Genomic DNA, 22,761 nt, shown 5'->3' on the forward strand with positions numbered 1-22,761 from the left:
CCTGCACTATATACACTATATTGTACATTACACACTCCTGCACTATATACACACTATATTGCACATTACACACGCCTGCTCTATATACACTATATTGTACATTACACACCCCTGCTGTATATACACTATATTGTACATTACACACCCCTGCTCTATATACACTATATTGTACATTACACACTCCTGCACTATATACACACTATATTGCACATTACACACGCCTGCACTATATACACTATATTGTACATTACACACCTGCACTATATGCAATTGGCTACACCCTCTGTTCACCGCTGCGCGTGCCGCATTAATACTCCCCTAGGGCACACAGAGGTGTCCCAGGTATTTTACAATCTCATTGTGTATGCTACAAAAAAAATGCCAAGCCCCACTGAAGTGTTCGGGTTTGGCTTGAAGAAAAGGTGGCAACCCTACCCCCTGCAGGCAGTCCTATTGATGTCAATTGGGATGCAGCAGCTGCATGGACACAGAGGCTGCTACCAATATGACATCAGTGTGGGTACATGTCCCTGAACTCACACATTTGGGGACATACACCCACACGGATGTCATGTTGGGAGCAGCACTCGTGTCCATGCAGCCGCTGCTTCACAATTGATATTAAAATGGAGTTCCACCCAAAAATGGAACTTCCACTTTTTGGAATCCTCCCCCCTCCGGTGTCACATTTGGCACCTTTCAGGGGGGAGGAGGGAGCAGATACCTGTCTAATACAGGTATTTGCTCCCACTTCCTGGCATAGATCACTGCGGCGTTCACGGTGACCTACGCCACTTCTGGCGCCTACTCTGTCCTCCCCCGCTGCCTTCTGGGAAGCAGAAGACAGCAGGGACCAGTGAGGGCATGCAGAGCAACTCGCACATGCGCATTCGGGAACCAGGAAGTGAAACCGCATGGCTTCACTTCCTGAATCTTTTACCGAGGATGGCGGCGGCAGCAGCCGAGAGCCGATGGACAGATTGGCTTTGGCTGCCGACATCGCGGGCTCCCTGGACAGGTTAGTGTCCATATATTAAAAGTCATCAGCTGCAGTATTTTTAGGTGCTGGCTTTTAATACTATTTTTTTTCGGTGGACCTCCGCTTAATGGGACTGCCTGCATGGGTTGCACAGAACACTTGTACATCCGTATGTGGGTAAGCACAGCCCTGCACAGCATATTGTATCACACTGCCTCTACCGGCTTGCCTTCCTCCCATACTGCATCCTGGTGTCATCTCTTCCCCAGGTAAGTGACACACACACACCTGGCCATCCACATGATGTAGAAGAAAACATGATTCATCAGACTAGGCCACCTTCTTCCATCGCTCTGTGGTTCAGTTCTGATGCTCATGTTCCCACTGTAGGCTCTTTTGGCTGTGGACACGGGTCAGCATGGGCACCGTCACCCTGACCGGTCTGCAGCTACACAGCCCCATGTGCAACAAACTACAATGCCTGTTTTTTTTCTGCTTTCAACATGTCAGCTTCAGAGACAACATGTTTACTTGCTGCTTGATATATCCCACCGAACTGTCAGGTGGCCATTGTAAGGAGATAAATATTATTATTCCCTGAACCTGTCAGTAGTCATAAAGTTGTGGCTGATCGGTTTATTTTTATGTGATTTTAGATTGTAATAAATACTGTTTTTGACACCAATAATTAAGGACTGTGACCAATGTTATGCCGTATTTTAAGCTTTGTGTGCTTTTCTTATTTATATGATATGATGATTCCTTGCTTGCTAGCTACGATCTAATTGTAATTTATACACTTTCCAATTAGCAGTAGCTAAATCTGAAGGATGACACAATTATTTAATCCTGAATAAAACGATGAACCTCTCTGCGTACGGCATCTATCTGTCACTTCACTGATTTCTACATGTAAAATGGATTCAAGAAAACAATGTGCAGTGCATGATGACAAGAGCTGCTTCTGTGTGTTGCCAGCCAAACTGCAAAGCACTGTGGGTAAGGTAGTTCTGCTGCTCCTGCAGTGCCATACAGTGGAGGAAAGAGGGAACTACAACCCCCAGCTGCTCTTTCCTGGTCTGACTCTGGGATCAGTGGCATAGATAGCCAGCACTTCCCAGCCCCTTTCCTTGGCTGCACAGCTCAGGATCCCTGGATCTGCTGCTGGGCTGCACACACTGATAGATCAGGTAGGGGAAGGGGATGGTATAGTATGGATGATGGGGTGGGATGCATGTTATAAGAACAGCTGATGCTGCATCTGATGCATTATATACTCCATAGAGTGGAAACAATAGGCTGCTGTTGGGTACAGGTCGTGGGTTGGCAGCTGCAGGTGGGGGGAGAGGGCTGGCACTGAGCTGGCTCCTGCTAATCGCACAGATCAGACCTTGGTGGAAGATAGAGACAATGCTGTATACTGCTGGAAGGGGGTGGGGATCCTGTACGTAGATATGGGAGAGGTAAACACGCGTACGTATGTAGAGGACCGCAAAGTAATAGTAGGGAATAGCAACATAAGGATGAACAGGATGCAGAGACAGAGGGATCAGTGGGGAAGGTGATAGGGATCAGGCAGAATAGAACAGGCTGTACCTTCCCCAGGTTCTTCCATTACTTATTATTCCATGTGGATAAAAATCAGCTCAGTGCAGTTTTAAGCCGGCCTTAGACAGATCAAGATCTGGCTGGTTCAGTCCATCTATGGGCAGGCTGGTTGTAATGAAGTTGACCCATCTAACCACTTAGGTACAACCAGCCAGTCGGGTTTTTTCTTTACCCGATCATTGCTGGTGGCTATAGTGCTCATTGTATAGTACCAGTGGGGAAGGCTTCCCTGCTGGCAGAACACCAATCAATCTGTGGCTGAAGGAAAGAAAATTGCATAATCTATGGCCTGCCTTAGATACAAAGAAATGAAGGTGAACATACCGAGAAAGGAAAATTTTGGCAAAAAAAAAGAAGCAATTTGGTAGGTTTTAGGACAAATGCACTTGGGTGCTCTTAGCATAAAACAGGGCACATTCCATTTCCCAGGAAGAATGGGTGCAGCATACAGCCCGCTGCCAGCAGCTCTATTAAGCTGGGTATACACTAGTAGAGTTTCAAATGAAAATTCATACTAAGATTCTCAAACGTTCAAATTCTGTTCGAAAGATTTTGTTTTAGTTTTTAAGTGGTTATAAAAGCAGAAGGTTTTTTATCTTAATGCATTCTATGCATTAGCCTTCTGTGTGCAGCAGCCCCCCTAATACTTACCTGAGCCTATCTCGATCCAGCGATGTTGCACGAGAAAATTGGCTTTCTGGGAGTCTCCCTCCTCATTGGCTAAGACAGCAGCAAAGAACCATTGAATCCTGCTGCTGTCACTCAAAGTCAGTGAGCCAATGAGGAGAAAGAGGGGGCCACTGCTCCATGTCTGAATGGACACAGGGAGCTACAGCTCAGCTCGGGTGCCCCCATAGTAAGCTGCTTGCTGTGGGGGCACTCAACAGGAGGGAGGAGCCAAGAGTGCCAAAGAGGGACCAGAGAAGAGGAGGATCTGGGCTGCTCTGTGCAAAACCAACTGCACAGAGAAAGTAAGTATGATATGTTTATTATGTTTAATAACTTATTCTATTAACTAATTCTTAACAAAAAAAAAAACAAGACTTTGGTATCACTTTAATATTCGATTTTGGAATGAATGGACTTTACCGAATGAACACCACATACATTGTTAAGAAACTCAATCATTCGAGAATTTTGTTTTTTTTCAATCTTCTCGTCACTGCAGTCAAAAGTGAATATCATTCTGACTCCACTAATGATTAGAAAAACAAATGAATGTTCCTATACTGAAAAACATCTAATTAAATCATACTAGTGTATACCCAGCTACAAGCTGGTCATAGATGGATGGAAATTCAACCAGCCCAGCAGGAACCAGCTGAATGACAATTCATCCATGGTCCTTCCTGTTTGTGAGGAGTCAATCTAATGATCGACACCTCCCGAATGGGACTGTTGGTATATTTTCGTTCGATTAGCATTTGCAGCTATTCGGCTGCAGCGCTGGCCAGTGTATTCTGACAGCGGAGGTCATGGTCCATGGTCATTCCCCTTCGGGAGGAGTTGATCCAATGATTTACTCCTCTGGAATGGGACTGTTGGTTAGTTTTGTTAGATCAGTGCTTGCAGGCATTCGGAAATACGCCACAGCTGCACACAGTTCTGAGCAGTACTTGTGTCCAGTGCAGTGTATGTTCAGAAATGTATGCCCTGAATGTGGAGTTTTCACATTTGGGGCATACACTCAGAACTGCACAGCATATTTCAGCCTGTCATTGATTCTAACAGAGCCTTTTCACCTTAGTTCCAATGGTCCAATGCTAATGCTCCATCTTCACACCAGTTTCTTCCAGGTGCCAGTCTTCAGCCATCTTGATTGGCTGGGGCAGGATGATGTAAATCCCACACATGCACGGGAGTTTGGTCATTGCGGCACATGGGTACAGTGTGGGAATATATACTGAGCTGCGCATGTACAGCTCCGTGTACAGTCTAAGGAAGACTGAGAGCAGACAGGTAGGTTTATTTTACTGCAGAAGAGATATGTCAAAAGATATGGTGACTGCATTAGTTTTCTTTTCCAGGCTTTTTCCCCTTTATTTTTTCCTGGTAACCTGGTGCCAACACATGTTTGTGCCCTCTGTCTACATTCTTTCTCTGCTGTATCTATAGAGGCAGCCAGTGTTGTCATGCATGCTGGACTTCAAACTTGTTTTTTTCATCTCCTCTACATGGTGGATTGATGGGACTAGTAGTTTACACAATAAAATAAGGTTATTTGTGCTTTCTTTGCAGCCACGGGAAGTAACAAGAACACTGGATTTCTGGTAGGATCGACAGGTATTTTCTGTACTGTCTGAAAATGAGAAAAGCTTGTCTCAAAAGTAAAAACGAATGCAGACACCACATTAGCCACGGAAGAATTTTTTTTTTTTTTTTACTAGGGGCAATTTAGACAACAGCCAATACACCTACCACCATGTCTTTGGAGGGTGGGAGGAAACCCACGCAAGCACAGGGAGAACATGCAAACTCCATGCACGGTCAGGATTTGAACCCATGACCTTCTTACTGCAAGGCAGACGTGCTAACCACTTTGCCACTGTGCCGCCCAGCCCTGGTAGAATTTACCCCCTTCCTGACCAGAGCACTTTTTGCGATACAGCACTGCGCCGTTTTAACTGACAATTGCGCGGTTGTGTGATGTTGAATTGATGTCCTTTTTTTTTCTCAATAATGGAGCTTTCTTTTGGTGGTATTTGATCATCTCTGCGGTTTTTATTTTTTGCACTATAAACAAAAAAAGAGCGACAATTTTGAAAAAAACGCATTATTTTTTAGTTTTTGCTATAATAAATATCCCCAAAAAATATATAAGAAAACTAAATTTTTCCTCAGTTTAGGTTGATATGTATTCTTCTACATATTTTTGGTTAAAAAAATTGCAATAAGCGTATATTGATTGGTTTCCGCAAAAGTTATAGCATCTACAAAATAGGGGATAGATTTATGGCATTTTCATTATTCGTTCCGACACTTTTGACACTATTTTGGGACCATTGTCATTTATGCAGCAATCAGTGCTATAAAAATGCACTGATTACTGTATAAATGACACTGACAGGGAAGAGGTTAAACACTAGTGGCGATCAAGGGGTTAAGTGTGTCCTAGGGAGTGATTCTAACTGTGGGGGATGGGCTACCTAGGACATGACAGCGATCACTGCTCCCGATGACAGGGAGCAGTAGCTCCCTGTCATGTCACTAGGCAGAATGGGGAAATGCCTTATTTACATAGGCATCTCCCTGCTCTGCTGCTCCGTGACACGATCGTGGGCCCCCGGCGGACATCGAGTCTGCATGACCCGCGGGCGCGGTCACGGAGCACGCGGTGGGCGTGGGCACGCCCACAATGCCACCTCTTAAAGGGGACGTACCTGTACGCCTATTTGCACAGCCGTGCCATTGTGCCGACGTATATCGTCGTGCGCTGGTCCGCAACCGGTTAAGAGGAGCTCCTGACGTTTTTGTGTTTATTAAAAAGCAGGCTGGATTTGATTTAAATCAAGTCGATTTAAATCACAATTTAAATCATGATTTAAATCACTAGTAAAAAGGCTTAATTCAAATCAACTCGATTAAAATCATAATTTTTAAAGAGCAACTGTCATCTCTGTCCCACAGCGGCTCCTCCTCTGACCCGCTTGTTGACTCACCGACAGTCCCATTCACTTTAATAGGACGGCTGGTGATGCGGCAGTGACACAACAAGGTGAGGGAGGTGGCGGCAGCAGGTGAGTAGATGCCCGCTAACAGGCACTGCCATGGTAGATCTGAAATGACAGGTGCTCTTTAATAAACATACACTCACCTGTCTGAGGATTCAGCAATATGCTCTCCCGAGCTGTCGCTTCTCTCCCCAGCATCTCAACTGTGGGCACACGGCTGTGACAGCTTGCAGCTTCACAGCTGGGTGTCCACTGCGCATGCGTGAGTTGTGCTGTGCCTCATGGTTCAGCAGTCTTCTGGGACCTGTGACGTGTCCCAGAAGACCGCAGGGAGGAAGGGGGAGAAGAATACTATCAAAACTACATGCCAAATGTGGCGGGGGGAGTACTTAAAATTCCCCTTTTGGGTGAAGCTCCACTTTAAGGACTTGTATGTTGCAATATATATGACATTATTGTTTCAGTATATAGATACACTTTAAGACACTGGTGAGCCTTCTGCAAACACCCCTTGGGTGGGCCTCCATTCCATCTAAGCATCCCCCCAAACCCATGCTAATATGTAAGAGATAGAGAATGTTGCTGGCTTTGTGGATTTTACAAGCCTCAGGGTTTATGCTGGGACATGTAGTTCCAAACTAGATCTATCTCTCTTTCTCTCTCTGTAAGGGTTACCATACCCATTACAATCTGACCATACAATCTCTGTTCAACTTTAGATCTATTAAACTATGTATTAGGAGGACCTTCCTACTCTATCCAATCAAGTTGTATCTAATCCGGCAGACCTGTGCACTACATACTTGTTGGTAGATCTAACAGAGATTGTACAGTCAGATTGTAACATGAGTGGTGAGCTTAAGTCCCCATATTACATGATTTCAGTAAGTCTAAAGTTGATTGTACAAAGATTGTATGGTCAGATTGTAATGTGTAGGGTGACCCTTAAGTTGCTTATACACTATTCAATCTATTTGTACAATCTATTTTAGATTTGCTAACAACTGTGGATACAAAGTGAATGGTTGTACAGGCTTGGCCTTATATTTTATAAGTTTACAATGTTAAGGATATCGTACAGAGGTTGTATCAGATTTTAATGTCTATGACTATGATGTCTTCTAGTACCTTGTGCTGGGGAGGAGTTCAGAAAAAAGCATTGATTTATTTCATACTTTGGGTAGAAGATGATAACATTAACTGGCAATGTAATTATTGCTACCGCGCCTTCCTTGATTGGTCACAATACAGGGACAGGAAGTGAGGTAATATTTCCCCAATGGGGCCTGGTGGCAATACAGGGACATTAATTGAGGGAACATTTCCCCGATGAGGCCTGGTGACAATACAGGGACAGGAAGTGAGGGAATATTTCCCTAAGGGTGCCTAGTGACAATACAGAGACAGGAAGTAAGGGAACATTTCCCCAATAGGGCCTAGTGACAATACAAGGATGGGAAGTGAAGGAACATTTCTCCACTAGGGCTGGTGACAATACAGGGACAGGAAGTGAGGGAACATTTCCCCAATGGGGCCTAGTGACAATACAAGGATGGGAAGTGAAGGAACATTTCTCCACTAGGGCTGGTGACAATACAGGGACAGGAAGTGAGGGAACATTTCCCCAATGGGGCCTGGTGACAATACAGGGACAGGAAGTGAGGGAACATTTCCCCAATGGGGCCTAGTGACAATACAAGGATGGGAAGTGAAGGAACATTTCTCCACTAGGGCCTGGTGACAATACAGGGACAGGAAGTGAGGGAACATTTCCCCAATGGGGCCTAGTGACAATATGGGGATAAGAAGTGAGGAAACATTTCCTCAATGGGGCCTGGTGACAATACAGGGACGGGAAGTGAGGGAACCCTTCCCCAATGGGGCCTAGTGACAATACAAGGACAGGGAGTGAAGGAAAATTTCCCCCCCCAATAGGGCCAAATGCAGTGTTTAGAACGTCTTGTATGCATGAGGCCTAACTGTAAGCCAGTAGCACGTAGCAAAATATCTCTCTGGAAAATTTCACTTTATAAACTATTAAAACTATAGCAGTTCAAACCATAAGCATTCTAAAAGTCTTAATGTCTTTAAAGTGGACCTGTCATGCAAGCTTGTAAAGTTACTGACTACAATTGTAACGTGTCGCAATACACAACGGTATCATTTTTTAGAAAAACTCCACCTTTTATCATTTAAAAACTTGTCTTTGAGCTCCAGCCTGTTCATTGGTTTAAACTGAGATGATGCCCTTCGCCTGCTGCAGGCAGGAGGAAGCATTATCTCAGTCTCCTGGAATCGGACTGCAACGTTGTAACTTTGTAGCAGGTTACAAGGAAAAAGCAATGCTGTAGGGACTGATTTGTGTGTTTGTGTCAGACATTTAAAAACACACACAAGATTTGCACAGATGCCAGTGTCTGTATGATGATGTCATCTCTGAGCTGGCTTTTCAGTCTAGTAAGTAGGTGATCCTGGATGTTGCTCAACTTCTAGAGCAACGGTCTCCAAACTGCAACCCGGAGGCCAAATGTGGCCCTTTGCCTATCTTTATCACTATTCTTCCCTGTGATAAAAAAGCACTAATTACCCCACCAACACCAACAATGGAGCATCATATCTGCCATTGACACCAACAATGTGTCATTATTCCTCCCATTGACACTTAGGATGGGGTACTATTCCTCCCACTGACACCAATGATGGGGCACTTCTCCTGCTCATTGACACCAATGATGGGGCACTTCTCCTGCTCATTGACACCAATGATGGGGCTCTATTCCTTCCACTAACACCAACAATGGGGCACTATACCTCCCACGGACACCAATGATGGGGCACTATTCCTCCCACTGACACCAATGATGGGGCACTTTTCCTCCCACTGACACCAATGATGGGGCCCTATTCCTTCCACTAACACCAACAATGGGGCACTATACCTCCCACGGAAACCAATGATGGGGCACTATTCCTCTTGTTAACACCAACAATGGGGCACTATTCCTGTCACTGACACTCATACTAGGGCACTATTCCTCTCATTGACCAACATTGAGGCACTATTCCTCCAATGGACACTAATGATTGGGGTGCTATTCCTCCTATTGACACCAACATTGGAGCACTCTTCCTCTCACTGACACTCATACTAGGGCACTATTCCTCTCATTGACCAACATTGGCGCACTATTCCTCCAATGGACACCAATGATTGGGGTGCTATTCCTCCCATTGACACCAACAATGTAGTACTATTCCTCTCACTGACAGCAATGATGGGGCACTATTCCTCTCATTAACACCAACATTGGAGCACTATTCCTCTCACTGACACTCATACTAGGGCACTATTCCTCTCATTGACCAACATTGGGGCACCGTTCTTCCCACTGACACCAATGAGTGGGCACTTATCCTCCCACTAAAACCCACGATGGGGCACTATTCCTCCCACCAATGCCAAACATGGGGCATCGTTTACTCCCACTGGTGCCAAGACATTTTCTACTCTCACATGCCACAGTCCACCCCCCTCCCTAAAGTCTGAAAGAACAATAAACCAGCCCTTTGTTTAGAAAGTTTAGAGACCTCTGTTCTAGAAAAAAAAACAACATATGAAATATTGTCAGGAGGATGTAATATGATTACTAGGATAGGTAATAAATGCCTGAAGGTGTTATGTTGACACATTAGCATGTATGCACTTATTCATTTAACCACACCATGACGTTCTTCTAGCATTTTCTAAATATACTACTTTTATTGGTTTAATTTGTAATCAAAGTGTTACCCTCGTTGTCAACTGGGGAAAATACTGCTAGTGTATATGACAAAGCCTAATCATCCAGAAGACAAACTAGGCAGGGGACCAGGGTCCAGTGGAGATGACCAGAGGACCCGTCTACAACCTTCATGCCTGTGCCGTACACCACAGGGATAACAAAATTGATCAAAGATGTGCACATTGCCTGTAATTGTACAAGAGATGATACAATGCAAACAGGGTGGCTTCTCTGTGTCTCTTGCAATCCTTATCAATATCTGTCAAAGAGATGAGAGCAAAGCTGCCACTTTGCCTAGGGGCATATTCTGCCTTAAAGGAGAAGTACAGCCAAAGCTTGAGCCGCTGAGTGCCTGAGCCAACCTATCCCACCCCCTCTCCACAGCTCAGCACTCCAGTGAGCGTGGGGGGGGCAGAGCATAGAGCCGGTCACTGACAGTCACCAGCTCTCTGCTCATGGAGCTCTGAGAATGGAGCGATCATCTCTGTTCGATCGCTCGGTTCTCAGCCTTAGATCCGGAGGGGGACAGATGCAGCTTCAGAGTGATGCTGCGTCCACCTAGGTAAGTATGATTTAAAAAAAAAAATTCCCATAATTTTAAGCTATCTTTGATAGCCCACAGTGTGGTGAGAAATCAACAGATGATCTGCTTCAAGCTGCAGGGTCTGCAGAGGTAAACACTACAGCTTTGTGTGAAAATCTGATTTTAGGCATATACATGACATTACATTTATGGAGGATTTATTTAGCTGTGTATTATAGACCTGCTCAGTTGTGTTTTTCTTTCACAGGCACTGAAAAGAGCCTGGGCAAGCTAACGCAGAAATCTATGAAGTTTTTTGGGCCTTTTTATTTGATCTAATAGATAACAATTGCATAGCTCCCAACTGTCCCTGATTCTGAGGGACTGTCCCTGATTTGGAACAAAGTCCCTCTGTTTCTCTTCCTTTCTCATTTGTCCCTCATTTTGGTTTGAGCCATAGAGTTGTATATAAAATGCAATATTTATCTATCAAAAAGTGTTTCCCAGTGCTAAACCTTTCATTCTAAATTACTGCATTTGTAAATTCCAAACTAAAGGAAAAGTAGTGCTAAAAAAAAAAAAACACTTGTGGGTTTAACTAATCTTTGTTTGTACAATTCTCCTTTAACCACTTAAGGACCGAGCCTCTTTCTGATATTTCTGTTTACAAGTTAAAAACAGTTTTTTTTGCTAGAAAATTACTTAGAACCCCCAAGCATTATATATTTTTTTTCTAACACCCTAGAGAATAAAATGGCGGTCGTTGCAATATTTTTCTCACACCCTATTTGCGCAGCGGTCTTACAAGCACACTTTTTTAAATGAAAAAATAGGACAACAGTAAAGTTAGCCCAATTTTTTTTATATTGTGAAAGATAATGTTACGCCGCGTGGTAGGGTGTTTGTCCAATGCTTGCATACTTTTGCTAATAGGTGTCCCTCATTCCCATCTCAGAAATTTGGGAGGTATGCAACTGGGAGTAATAGGCTTACAAAATTAAAAATTATTTCATTTATTTTTAAAGGCAACATCTCTTTCTGATGGAGGAATGTAAGACAAGAACAGGTGGAATCTTGGATGGCAGGCAAAAGTTCCTAGAAGATATGGAGGTAATCATTTCTTCACAAGATGTCTCTTCAATGTGCAGTATAGTCAGTGTTATCTGGTGCTCCAAATGGAGTAATCCTTAGGCGTATAGTCTGTGGCTGTAATAGCTGGATGGTGATGTATCCATAGGTTGGGTGGTTGGAAAAGAAAGGAGTATTAAGGGTTAAAAAGGAAGGCAGCCATCCTTCAGAGTGTGTCCAGAACAAGACATGTAAGGAAGAAACAGGGAGGGGGAGGCGCCGACATGCGTGTAGTATTAAAATTATGACTTTAATAGGATAAGATTAAAAACACTTACAAGTTGATAGAAGATGCATGCTCGTCAAAGTAAAGTGCAGTCCTGGCATTCCACATGGCTCTGCCGGTCCCACCGCTGTTCCAGATAGCTGGAAAGGATTGGGCAGCTGGCTGAAATGGATAACAGTGTTTCTCCAGGAACCAGGCTTGTATCTTCTATCATCTTGTAAGTGTTTTTAATCTTATCCTATTAAATTCATCATTTTAATACTACACTCAGGTTGGTGTCTCCCCCTCCCTGTTTCTTCCTTTCTTCTCTTAAATGTAATAGACACTGTGTAGCTAAAAATACTGTGCTCCGTATACAGTATAAATGGCAAAGGAAAGCAATGGTAGTCATATTTTTCCAGCCAAAAAGAGGTCTACAATATAACTATAGCAGCATATTGTTCTAAAGAGGAGCTGGCTTTTTGTGGATGAGCCCAAAACTATGGCTAACATGCATGCATTGCTACTATTCCAGTCCCATTAGACTTCTTTACTTTATCTATAAATGCCATTGTTCATATCTTTATGACCCATCAATAAAAATCTATTGGAACTTAAAGGAAATTGAAGCTGCTGAAATCACAAGATGTAGCTAGTTAAAGTGACACTGTTGCTTCTTCAAAAAAACTCAGGTAGCTCCACCTAGTAATAGAAGATAATGAATACTTACCTTTAGGGATGAGCTCATGTTTGGTCCTAGCTTGGGTTCGGAATGAACTCAGAAGGAAGCTGTCACTCCCACGCACAGCCACCCAAACAGTTTTAACCAGGACATTTCATGAAGTAGAGTTTAGGAGCTTTGGCAAGAAAAAAACAAAAGCTCCTAAACTCAAGTTTAGGAGCTGCTAGTGTACATGAAGCCTAAGTCAACGCCATTGACAATGCAATTGACCCAATAAGGCCACAAGGTCATATTAAGTCAACGTCATTGACAATGTAATTCACCTAATAAGGGCGAATGGCCATATTAGGTCAATGTCATTGGCAATGTAATAGGCCTAATAAAGTCCACATAACCATATTTGGTTAGTGTCATTGACTTAATATAGCCATGTGGGCATATTAGGTCAATAATGTCATGAGAATCCTCGCCCCTTTGTGTACATGAAGCTTTGGGGTGGGGTAAGCTCATCCTTACCTTTTTGGCCTGCTACAAGGTTATTTTTCACTCTGTTGCAGATTCAAATTATAAAAAGTGCTTTAGAGAAGATCATATTTTTTTTACCAGTCTAGGATTATTTTCCAGAAGAACCTTTGCAAGAAGGCAGGATATGTTCAGTGACATTTAATGCAATAACACAGTTCTTTTTCCTTCTGTATTGTAGTAATGTAGATTTTAAATTCTTCTTTATTCTTTCTTTAGGAGTCAACAAAATCCGATGAAGAAACTGTGTGTTTTTCAGTGGAAGAACTGGATTCTTTAGAAGATCGGGAAAAGCAACGTAATAAAAATACAACAAAAATTCACCAACGCCCAAACATAGTGGGTGAGGGATAATCAGGGTTACTTTTTTCCCAATACCCCGCACAGCCACTTAATTATAAATTCTACTGAAACCGCAGTAGTAGAATTAGTTTGAGGCCTCGTTCACACTTGTGTGTCACAGCAAGAGCAATAAAACATATGCAATACCGCATATTACCACAAGACACTTGCTCCTTGTGTGGGGCATTGCAGTGCCATTCATTGTCATCCTAATGCATGGTATAGCTTAGTGCAATGGGTGACACAGCATCCCACAATGCATTGTAGTGCTCTGCGTTGCTAAAAAAGGGGTCATGTGTGTTTTTTGATCCATCGTGGTGGGTTGGCAGTCTATTCATAATAAACGGGCTGCCTTAACAAAACGCTCATTAATATGTATTAGCACATGTGCATTAAGTCACCACAAACGTATCGCTAAAGTTTGCCCTTATATTCTCATGCAGATGAGTGATTCTGGTGACAGTCTTATCTTACTACCTGGGTTTTAGGGTCAAGCCAATTATAAACTTTACAAAGAATTCTCACTATTGTTGTTGGATTCTAATTCTATAAGTATTCTGTTTATAAGCAAATATCCAAGCACCCAATTTATACTGAATTAATATTTTCCTATAATTTTTCAGAGATCTTGTGAAATAACTGTGAAATTCCGCTCCGCAGCTAACGTACATAAAGGGGTGGGATGCTAATGACATCACTGACCTAATAAAGGGACATGGCCATACTAGGTCAAAGTCATTAACCTAATATGGCCATGTGGCCATATTAGGTCAATGATGTCATAAGCCGCCCCACCCTCCTGCATATGTGAAATTGTGGTTTGGGGAATCTCACTCCTACAGCCCATTGGCACAGCAAGGATAGCTGACTTTGGGGTTTGGACTGAGCCTGATCCAGACTGAACCCAAGCTCATACTTATTTCTGACCTGTATTTGTCCTGCTTTAAATGTGAATTATGGCCAAAGCTTTTTCTTTGCCACACTTTTCTTCTGGGTCACAGGAGTGCACTTACTTTTGCTCTCCTCTGATCCAGAGTCAACTTATATCGGGCTATTGCCCACTGTCAGCTGATGACACAGAGCCACTCCAGGCTCTGGAAGGATCCCGACCATATTGTCGGCATGCACCCAGCTGCCTGATTGACGGCTGGCTCCAGGTTTCAGCATGCAGCTGTACCTGCCCCTCTCCAGCCCAGTGTTCCAGTTAGTGCTGTAGGGGCAGAGCAGAGAGCAGAGACTGACAGTTACTACTGTCTGCCCTGAGCTGGCCAAGAACTGAGCGATCAGCTGTTATGTAATATCTCATTTATCTGGCTTAGAGCTGACATGGGACAGCTGCAGCATCAGGCTGTGCTGCAGCATAGAGGTGAGTATGTGTGTTTGTTTTTTTATGGCCCAAACCTCTCCTTTAGATCGAAATTGTCACTCCATAGACTTGTATGGGAATGCAAAACCCATTTGCAGCCATCAACACAGGCCCATACAGTCTCCATAAATTTACAGTTGTTTGGTGTTTATTTTGTTTAAATAGATGTTTATCATTTCACTAATACCTGCTTAAAATACTTAAACTAAAATACGCAATCTTTTATTGTTCAGGTTACCTGTATGTGAAGCCTGAGACTGTATCCAAGATTCAGAGTGGAGAGGAGATGTGCGTGAGTAGTGATTTATACACACACAAGAGGAAGAGACAGACGTACTCCTCCCCAGGTATGACTACATAGTTACATAGTAGGTGAGGTTGAAAAAAGACACGTCCATCAAATCCAACCTATGTGCGTGATTATATGTCAGTATTACATTGTATATCCCTGTATGTTGTGGTCTTTCAGGTGCTTATCTAATAGTTTTTTGAAACTATTGATGCTCCCCGCTGAGACCACTGCCTGTGGAAGGGAATTCCACATCTTTGCTGCTTTTACAGTAAAGAACCCTCTACGCAGTTTAAGGTTAAACCTCTTTTCTTCTAATTTTAATGAGTGGCCACATGTCTTGTTAACTCCCTTCCACAGAAAAGTTTTATCCCTATTATGGGGTCACCAGTATGGTATTTGTAAATTGAAATCATATCCCCTCTCAAGCGTCTCTTCTCCAGAGAGAATAAGTTCAGTGCTCTCAACCTTTCCTCATAACTAATATCCTCCAGACCCTTTATTAGCTTTGTTGCCCTTCTTTGTACTCGCTCCATTTCCAGTACATCCTTCCTGAGGACTGGTGCCCAGAACTGGACAGCATACTCTAGGTGCGGCCGGACCAGCGTCTTGTAGAGCAGGGGAATTATAGCCACCCAAATGCATTATTTTACATTTTTCTACATTAAACCTCATTTGCCATGTAGTTGCCCACCCCATTAATTTGTTCAGATATTTTTGCAAGGTTTCCACATCCTGCGGAGAACTTATTGCCCTGCTTAGCTTAGTATTGTCTGCAACTACAGAGATTGAACTGTTTCCCCCATGCCCACTGATCCAGGATCGGCATACTGTTCAGTGGATGGAAGAGGCCCTCAGGTGCCATATCATCAGGGCATGAAAGAAAAAGGACTTCCCATAGTGTGATACCGTAAATAAGGTTTATTAGCAAAAAAGAGTAACACTTAATAACGTGGATAAAATTCAAGCACAAGTAGCCGGCCGGCTGGCGAGCGCCCGTGACTCTCCGGGAACCACACGCGGTACGTCAGTGCGTCCTGTCCGCCCGACACGCGTTTCGTCATACAATGACAAATCGCATATAAATACATACCACTGGGAACCAAGCCTCGATCTGAGGTGAGGACAGAGGCAGGACATATCCAACATGGCGGACCGGGAACGATGCGGTCCGCCATCTTAGCTAATGGCAAAACAATATATATGGAAGGAAAATTTTTTTTTATAAAATAAATACATGGATAAGGGGGTTGTTGATGATAGATCTCTTCTCACGCATAGGGGAGGGGGGGGGGAGGTTGGCAGATTAATGGACTGGCATTAGTCAGCAACGGCCATCAGAAACATTAAAGCTGTCAAACCGCCCTCAACGAAGCATAATAAGCCGAAGACTAAGTAAGAATCATGAATTAGTTAAAAAGTCTTGGTCCTCAGTCCACATCAAGTTTACATAAAAAGTTTATATAAAAAAACACTAGCTATGCAAATCTGAATTAGGCAAAATTCAATCCGTACCAACATACATATTATGCATATGCCAAAAGTAAATATTTTATTAAATATACCAATTGTAGTATAAAATAAAATAACTACAAAATACTAGGAATAATAAAATACTAGGAATAATAAAAAAAATAAAAAATGCACAAGCACCTAAGAGGGAAAAGGGAAAACTATGGATGAAAAATTATCAGGAATTATCTATGAAACAATTCACGTCAACATCGATGTTGAGGCCAATGGTATATTGACAAGACGTGCTAGATGAAACAAAAGTTTGAGTTCGTCTATGTGTACAACCATTGATTGAACAGACTCGACATTTGCACTGGTCGAAGCCGGTAAAGCCTTTTTTCTGTATTTGAGGATTAAGGATATTGGATGCCAATCTATTTCTGAGTGAAGGTGCACCTCTGTAGACCACCTGAGGTCTAACTGGTAGTACTGAATTCAAGACTGAGTCATTATTCAAAATGTGCCAATGTTTGGTAATCAGTTTTCTAATACCAGAATGTTGAACCGAATATGTGGTGATAAAAGGAACAAAAGAAGTCCCCATATTACGGGGCTGTTTAGCTCTGTCCTCGAGAAGGTCTTTCCTGTCTAAGGCCTTAACCTCTTCAAGTGTCTCTAACAGGTAGTCACCCGAATATCCTTTATTCAAAAACTGTTTAATAAGAATGTCAGCCTGTGACAGAAACTGATAGTGTTAGTACAGTTACGTTTAATTCTCATAAGCTGACTTTTCGGTACCGATTTAAGCCATGGTTCATGGTGGCAACTATCGGTAGGTATGTAAGAGTTCCTATCGGTCTCCTTAAAAAAAGTGGAGGTCACAAACTGATCATGTCACTTGGTAATGATCAAGTCCAGAAAATTACTGTGGCTCTGTATTCATCAATACAGCATTAATGTTTTTTTTTTAGTGCAAGCAGAATAAGTACCTGCATTTGACCTGGTATCAGCCTCTTGCAGATCCCTGTAGAACAGGGTTGGAGTGTCAAAGCAAGAAGTAGTTCAAGTTTATGCACTGGCATGCGCATTCTGATAGGAGGAGAGAGCAGAAAGACAGAGAGATCATCACTGTGCTGTTTCTCCTTTCACTGTCTAGTCAAAGGTTTGGGTGAGTCCAGGACGAAGTGGTTAAATGGTGCTGGCCATGAGACTGAGGGCATCTAGTGGTAGAAATAAAGCACTGTGAGACAAACCTCTATGGATTAAAGGTAAATATTGAAGAGGTTTGGTACCAGTTACAAGGGTAATATTATTTGGTTCTGTGAGACTGTTTCAGCTTTGATAGGCTGACATTTTGTAGTTTAGCAACAAAAAGTCTAAGGATTTTCTATGGTCATTAAACCATTTGAAGTTAAATGTCCACTTTCTGGCTTTAGAAAGGTGGCAAAATGTTGGTAAAGTGGCGGTGGAATTAAAGTGTAACGTCATCCAAATAGGGAAGTTCCACTTTTCTGACTCCTCCCCACCTCCTCTTCAACTTTTGGCACTCTAAAATTTTGTGGGGGAGTGGGTACCTGGTTTTGACAGGTACCTGCTCCTACTTCTGCCCGGATCCCCTAGGTGATCCAAGCAGAAGTTTGCCCCCCCCCCCCCCCCCCCTCCCTTTCCCTGCAGTCTTCTGGGACATATCACAGGTGCCAGAAGGCTGCAGAACCATTCACAAAGTGCAGAACAGCTTGCGTATGCACAGTGAGAAGCCACCTGTGAGGCTGCAAAGACTGATGAAGAACCGGCCTGGGTGAGGTTGTCGCTGGACCCTTGGACAGGTAAGTGTCCTTTTATTAAGGGTCAGCAGCTACAGTATTTGTAGCTGCTGACTTTTAATTTTTTCTTTCTAGGGTGAAGATCCTCCTGAACATCAGACACCACAAGACATAGCGCTGCAGGAAGTGTCTGGGCACGATACTGCACTTTTGGCCCTGGATGCTGGTCTGCATGGAAACTCCACTATTCTTTTTGCATTTAGTAACCTTTCATCTGCTGTGTCTGCACTTAGTAGAAGGTATAGCAGGTAGGGATCAAGCTGAAGCGTAGTCAAGGAATAAAGTCACAGCTCAGTAACATATGATAGTCAGTTCAGTTCATCCGTTTATTTATCAGTTCAGTTCATCCGTTTTTCATCAGTTCAGTTCATCAGTTTTTCATCAGTTTTTTTTACATCCACTAACCAATGCAAAAACGGATGAAAAACTGACCATTTGTCAGTTAACATCCATTTTCGTACGATCCTTTTTTTTGATGGATGAAAAATAGAGCTTTCATCCATTCAAAAAGACGGATGTTGGCGGAAGCAGATGAAAACGGATGAAAATAGACGATCATCCGTTGTCATCCGTTTTTCCATAGGAATGCATTGATGTTCGTTTTTCATCCATCAACGGATGGATGAGTGAAAGGGGCCTAATGCCGCATATACACGAGCGGAATTTCCGACAGAAAGCATCTGATGGGAGCTTTTCATCGTATATTCCCACAGTGTGTATGCCCCATTGGACTTTTTCCGTCGAAAATTTAGACGGACTTAGATAGAGAACATGTTCTATATTTTTCCGATGGAACAAATTACTATCGGAAAAAATGCGCGTCTGTATGCTGTTCCGACGCACAAAAAACCGACGCATGCTCTGAAGCAAGTACGAGATGGAAGCTATTGGCTACTGGCTATTGAACTTCCGTTTTCTAGTCCCGTCGTATGTGCTGTAGGTCACCGCGTCCTGGACGGTCGGAATTTGGTGTGACTGTGTGTATGCAAGACAGCTTGAACGGAATTCCGTCGGAACTCCGTCGGAAAAACCTTCAGAGTTTATTCCGACTGCAAAACAGGTTGTGTGTACAGGGCATTAGAGATCAGAGAGCTGTCCAACATCTTAGGTGGCTCAGCAAGAAGAGGTCCCAGCTACAGGTCCAGGCCCTGACAAAGTGGCCGATTGGTGGTTCTTTGTGAATAGTCTACTAATGCCACTCTCCCAAGATCCTCCACTTTGCCATAGACCATGTTCATATAATTGAGCATCAAGTGATTAAGGATTTTCCATAATAAAACAAAAATATTTGGGTCAATTACCTACTCAATGCAGCCTCTTTCCTAATATAAAATGTATTCTTCATATGTATTGCAAAAAATTGCAATAAAAAAATACACACATATAAGAAATATCACATCAAAGTTATAGGTAAGGAAAACTGTCATGGGCAGCTGTCCAGAGCAAATGAAGAACAGGGGACATAATATGTAACAATTATATGGATTAATAATGAAAGACAGGAAAGATATAAAAATGCCCAGAATGCAGCAACATTGTGAAATGCATACACTCTACTGTATTTTGCTAACCGTATGCAATTATCTATAGGTATTAAAGTAAACTACCGCCCCTTACTGAAAGTACCACCACTGCGCCACAAATGAACCCAATATGTGAATAATTTGGTGAATACAGCTGCCACTATAAAAATATATATAACAGTGTAAAATCCTTCTATTATATCTAAACAGTGCATGGCTGTGATGCATGACGCTGGAAGCCGCACTTGTCAGTGGTGATTCGATCTAGTGGCGAAGTACCGAGGAGGGGGTGAGAACTGAGGATATAGCACCTGCACAGCTCGGGTCCGCTGTGACCGTTTCCTTGCATTGTGTGATCCAATTTGTTGAGTTGCTGTGACTTGCACTTGTTTTGTTGCTGGTTTGGATTTTGTAAAATTTGAGTGGATCATTTGAAGAGTGACAGTGTTTTAATAGATTGGTTATGCTGTTTTACACTATTGGAGCACTTTATTATTTTACATGTGGAGCGATTCCCACACACACTGCTGGATATCGGGCTGTTGATTTTACCCCTTTGTGTGGTATAAAAGCGTTTCAGCCTTGCACGCAAGTGCAGGCATTTGGAGTCGGTGAGTGCGTTTCTTAAGGGAGTAGGATCACTCAACACTCGGGTGTGGTGGAAGACATTAAGAAGACACCTACAACTAAAGATTATTATATTTTTTTCAACATATGGACTTTTTGTTTAGATTTAATCACTTATACCCATCACATGGTGTTTTGATTGTCTTATCATATCTTGTGACATATATGGGCATGCCGTTTAAATTTAATCACTCATATTTATCACATGTTGTGTTGAATGTTTAAACACATTGCTTCACCAGACACCTTTTCAATTTCAATTGGACAGTGCTGTCTGGGATAGCGCCACTTATCTCTTCTTTATATATATGTTTTTGCACTGTTTAGATATAATAGAAGGATTTTACACTGTAACTGTAAGTAATGATTACATTTAGGCAGAGTACTCAATATATTATCTTATTTTCTATTTTGCATGTGTTGTATCCTCATTTGCATTTCAAGCAAAGTGACAGGATTTGTTTTTTTAACAATGCCAGGGTTGCTTACGTTCCCTTGGTTTGAATCTTTATAAAAAAACAGGTGTTTAAACACCTCAGACAGAAATAGGCTAGGTTCTGAAAAGTGATCCGTGGTGGATCGCTTACCAAATGCAGCTAAGCAACTGCTCTAAGGGGTTCAGATGGTGAGCCTGCTGAATGCCATTTTTTTTTTGCTGAATTACTATTTTGAATGGAATTATCACACACAATGCCATTGACTTGAAAGGGCAAGTGGCCTGTCAACTTGAAAAGCTACATCAAATTTGCTGCAACATTTGCACAGTCCCCTTGAGCTCTATGTTTGGTTTTAGTTTGGCAGTCGAGAGTGGAAAAACAACCACCTTTTTTTACCTCCCCCTACTCACTTATGTGAAAGAGACCTTATAGTTTGTCCTAACCCCTGTGCCTATCAATTTTTTGGCCAGCTTGGTATGGATGGGCACTTGGCTGGCAAAGGAATCATGATAAAAACAGTCTACTAATTGTTCAAAACCAGATCCATAATATTTGGGGAAGGGGTTAATTGTAATGTCTGTACTTAAACTGCAAAAATAGTTACACCTCTGCAAGTCAGTCTTTATCTGGACTTTGAATACAAGCGTTATCTGATTAGATGACATGAGATTGTGAACCGCCTTGTCTCACCACCTCTTACAATTAGAGAATACCCTGTTCTTATTAAAGTAAATACAAGGCGTTCTGTAAATGGTGGCCATGCCGACCGAGTGACCCCCTGCATTCATTATTTAGAAGGGCAAGTACTGGAAGACCATGACAAGTAGACTACTTGCACAACATTTCTACAGGCTGGACCAATGTAACTGCAATACCAACCATACCTAGAGTTAAATTATATAATCATGTGTATAGCACCAGAGCACTTGTAGGTCTAAAGAGAGGCTATGATGGTGCTGTCCTTGGTGTGTTGTGGTGTAAAAATAAATGTGCATTAATGCTTGTTGTGTTACACATTAATGCTCGTGTTACTGAAGTAATTGGTACAATAAATATTATTGTACCTATGTATTAACTTGTCTGTTCCCCTAGTTAGCTAGTCTATTAAAATTCTGATCACATGTATCACAATGATATAAGGTTAGCTATGAAATCAAGCACACGGCTTAATAACAAAGTCTTATTTATTTCCCAAGAACATAGGAAAGCGCTAACATTAAAAATACTAAAGAAAGATATTACAAACTTACAAATGATATAACCAGAACATAATACAAGAATGTCAAAGATACTTATCACAAGGCTCTCCGCGAGGCTTTGTATCATCGGGCTAGATGGTAAAGAGAAATAGCCATGTGGCTCAGGCAGCCACTCTGTCAGGTACTCACCAAGGCCGGAATGCTGAGAGCGGCTCCCCTAGCAACTAGGTGCGAGGTACCCCTGAAGGTGGTACAGAGGGTATCAGGCACGGAGAGGCACGAGTTGCCAGCAGGTGTGCAGGTCACCAAGGTTTCACTAGACGTGTAGAACCCGTGTAGCATGGACTGGTTGCTAAGCTGGAGAGAAGACTGGCAGGGACTCCAACACTTGACCTGGAACCAGGAACAGAGCTGAGGAGAAGCACAAGGTTAAGCAAAACAAGTCCTTTAGCAGGCCGAGGGTCAAACACCGGGTAAACGTGGTAGCAAGCACAGGTTGAAGCAAGGCAAGTCCGTTGAGCAGGCCGAGGGTCAAACACCAGGTAATCGTAGTACAGGTTTAAGCAAGACAAGTCCGTTTAGCAGGCCGAGGGTCAAACA

The 22,761-nt window shown here is 42.7% G+C and overlaps 1 protein-coding gene across 9 annotated transcripts in view; it reads left to right on the forward strand.

Annotated features, from left to right (window-relative positions):
* The first annotated feature begins 2,021 nt into the window (after positions 1–2,021).
* LOC141116419 (uncharacterized) overlaps positions 2,022–22,761 on the forward strand; it is a 28,042-nt gene continuing 7,302 nt past the window's right edge. The window contains exons 1-6 of one of the 9 annotated variants that reach the window (XM_073608675.1): positions 2,036–2,169; positions 4,374–4,546; positions 4,826–4,857; positions 11,589–11,673; positions 13,320–13,398; positions 15,042–15,155. In XM_073608675.1, the coding sequence (XP_073464776.1) occupies positions 4,439–4,546; positions 4,826–4,857; positions 11,589–11,673; positions 13,320–13,398; positions 15,042–15,155 (418 nt within the window). In that variant the 5' untranslated portion in view covers positions 2,036–2,169; positions 4,374–4,438. The other 8 variants (XM_073608674.1, XM_073608680.1, XM_073608676.1 and 5 more) reach the window with 8 other exon arrangements.

Source organism: Aquarana catesbeiana, linkage group LG13, assembly GCF_042186555.1.
Source record: "Aquarana catesbeiana isolate 2022-GZ linkage group LG13, ASM4218655v1, whole genome shotgun sequence".
Taxonomy (NCBI): domain Eukaryota; kingdom Metazoa; phylum Chordata; class Amphibia; order Anura; family Ranidae; genus Aquarana; species Aquarana catesbeiana.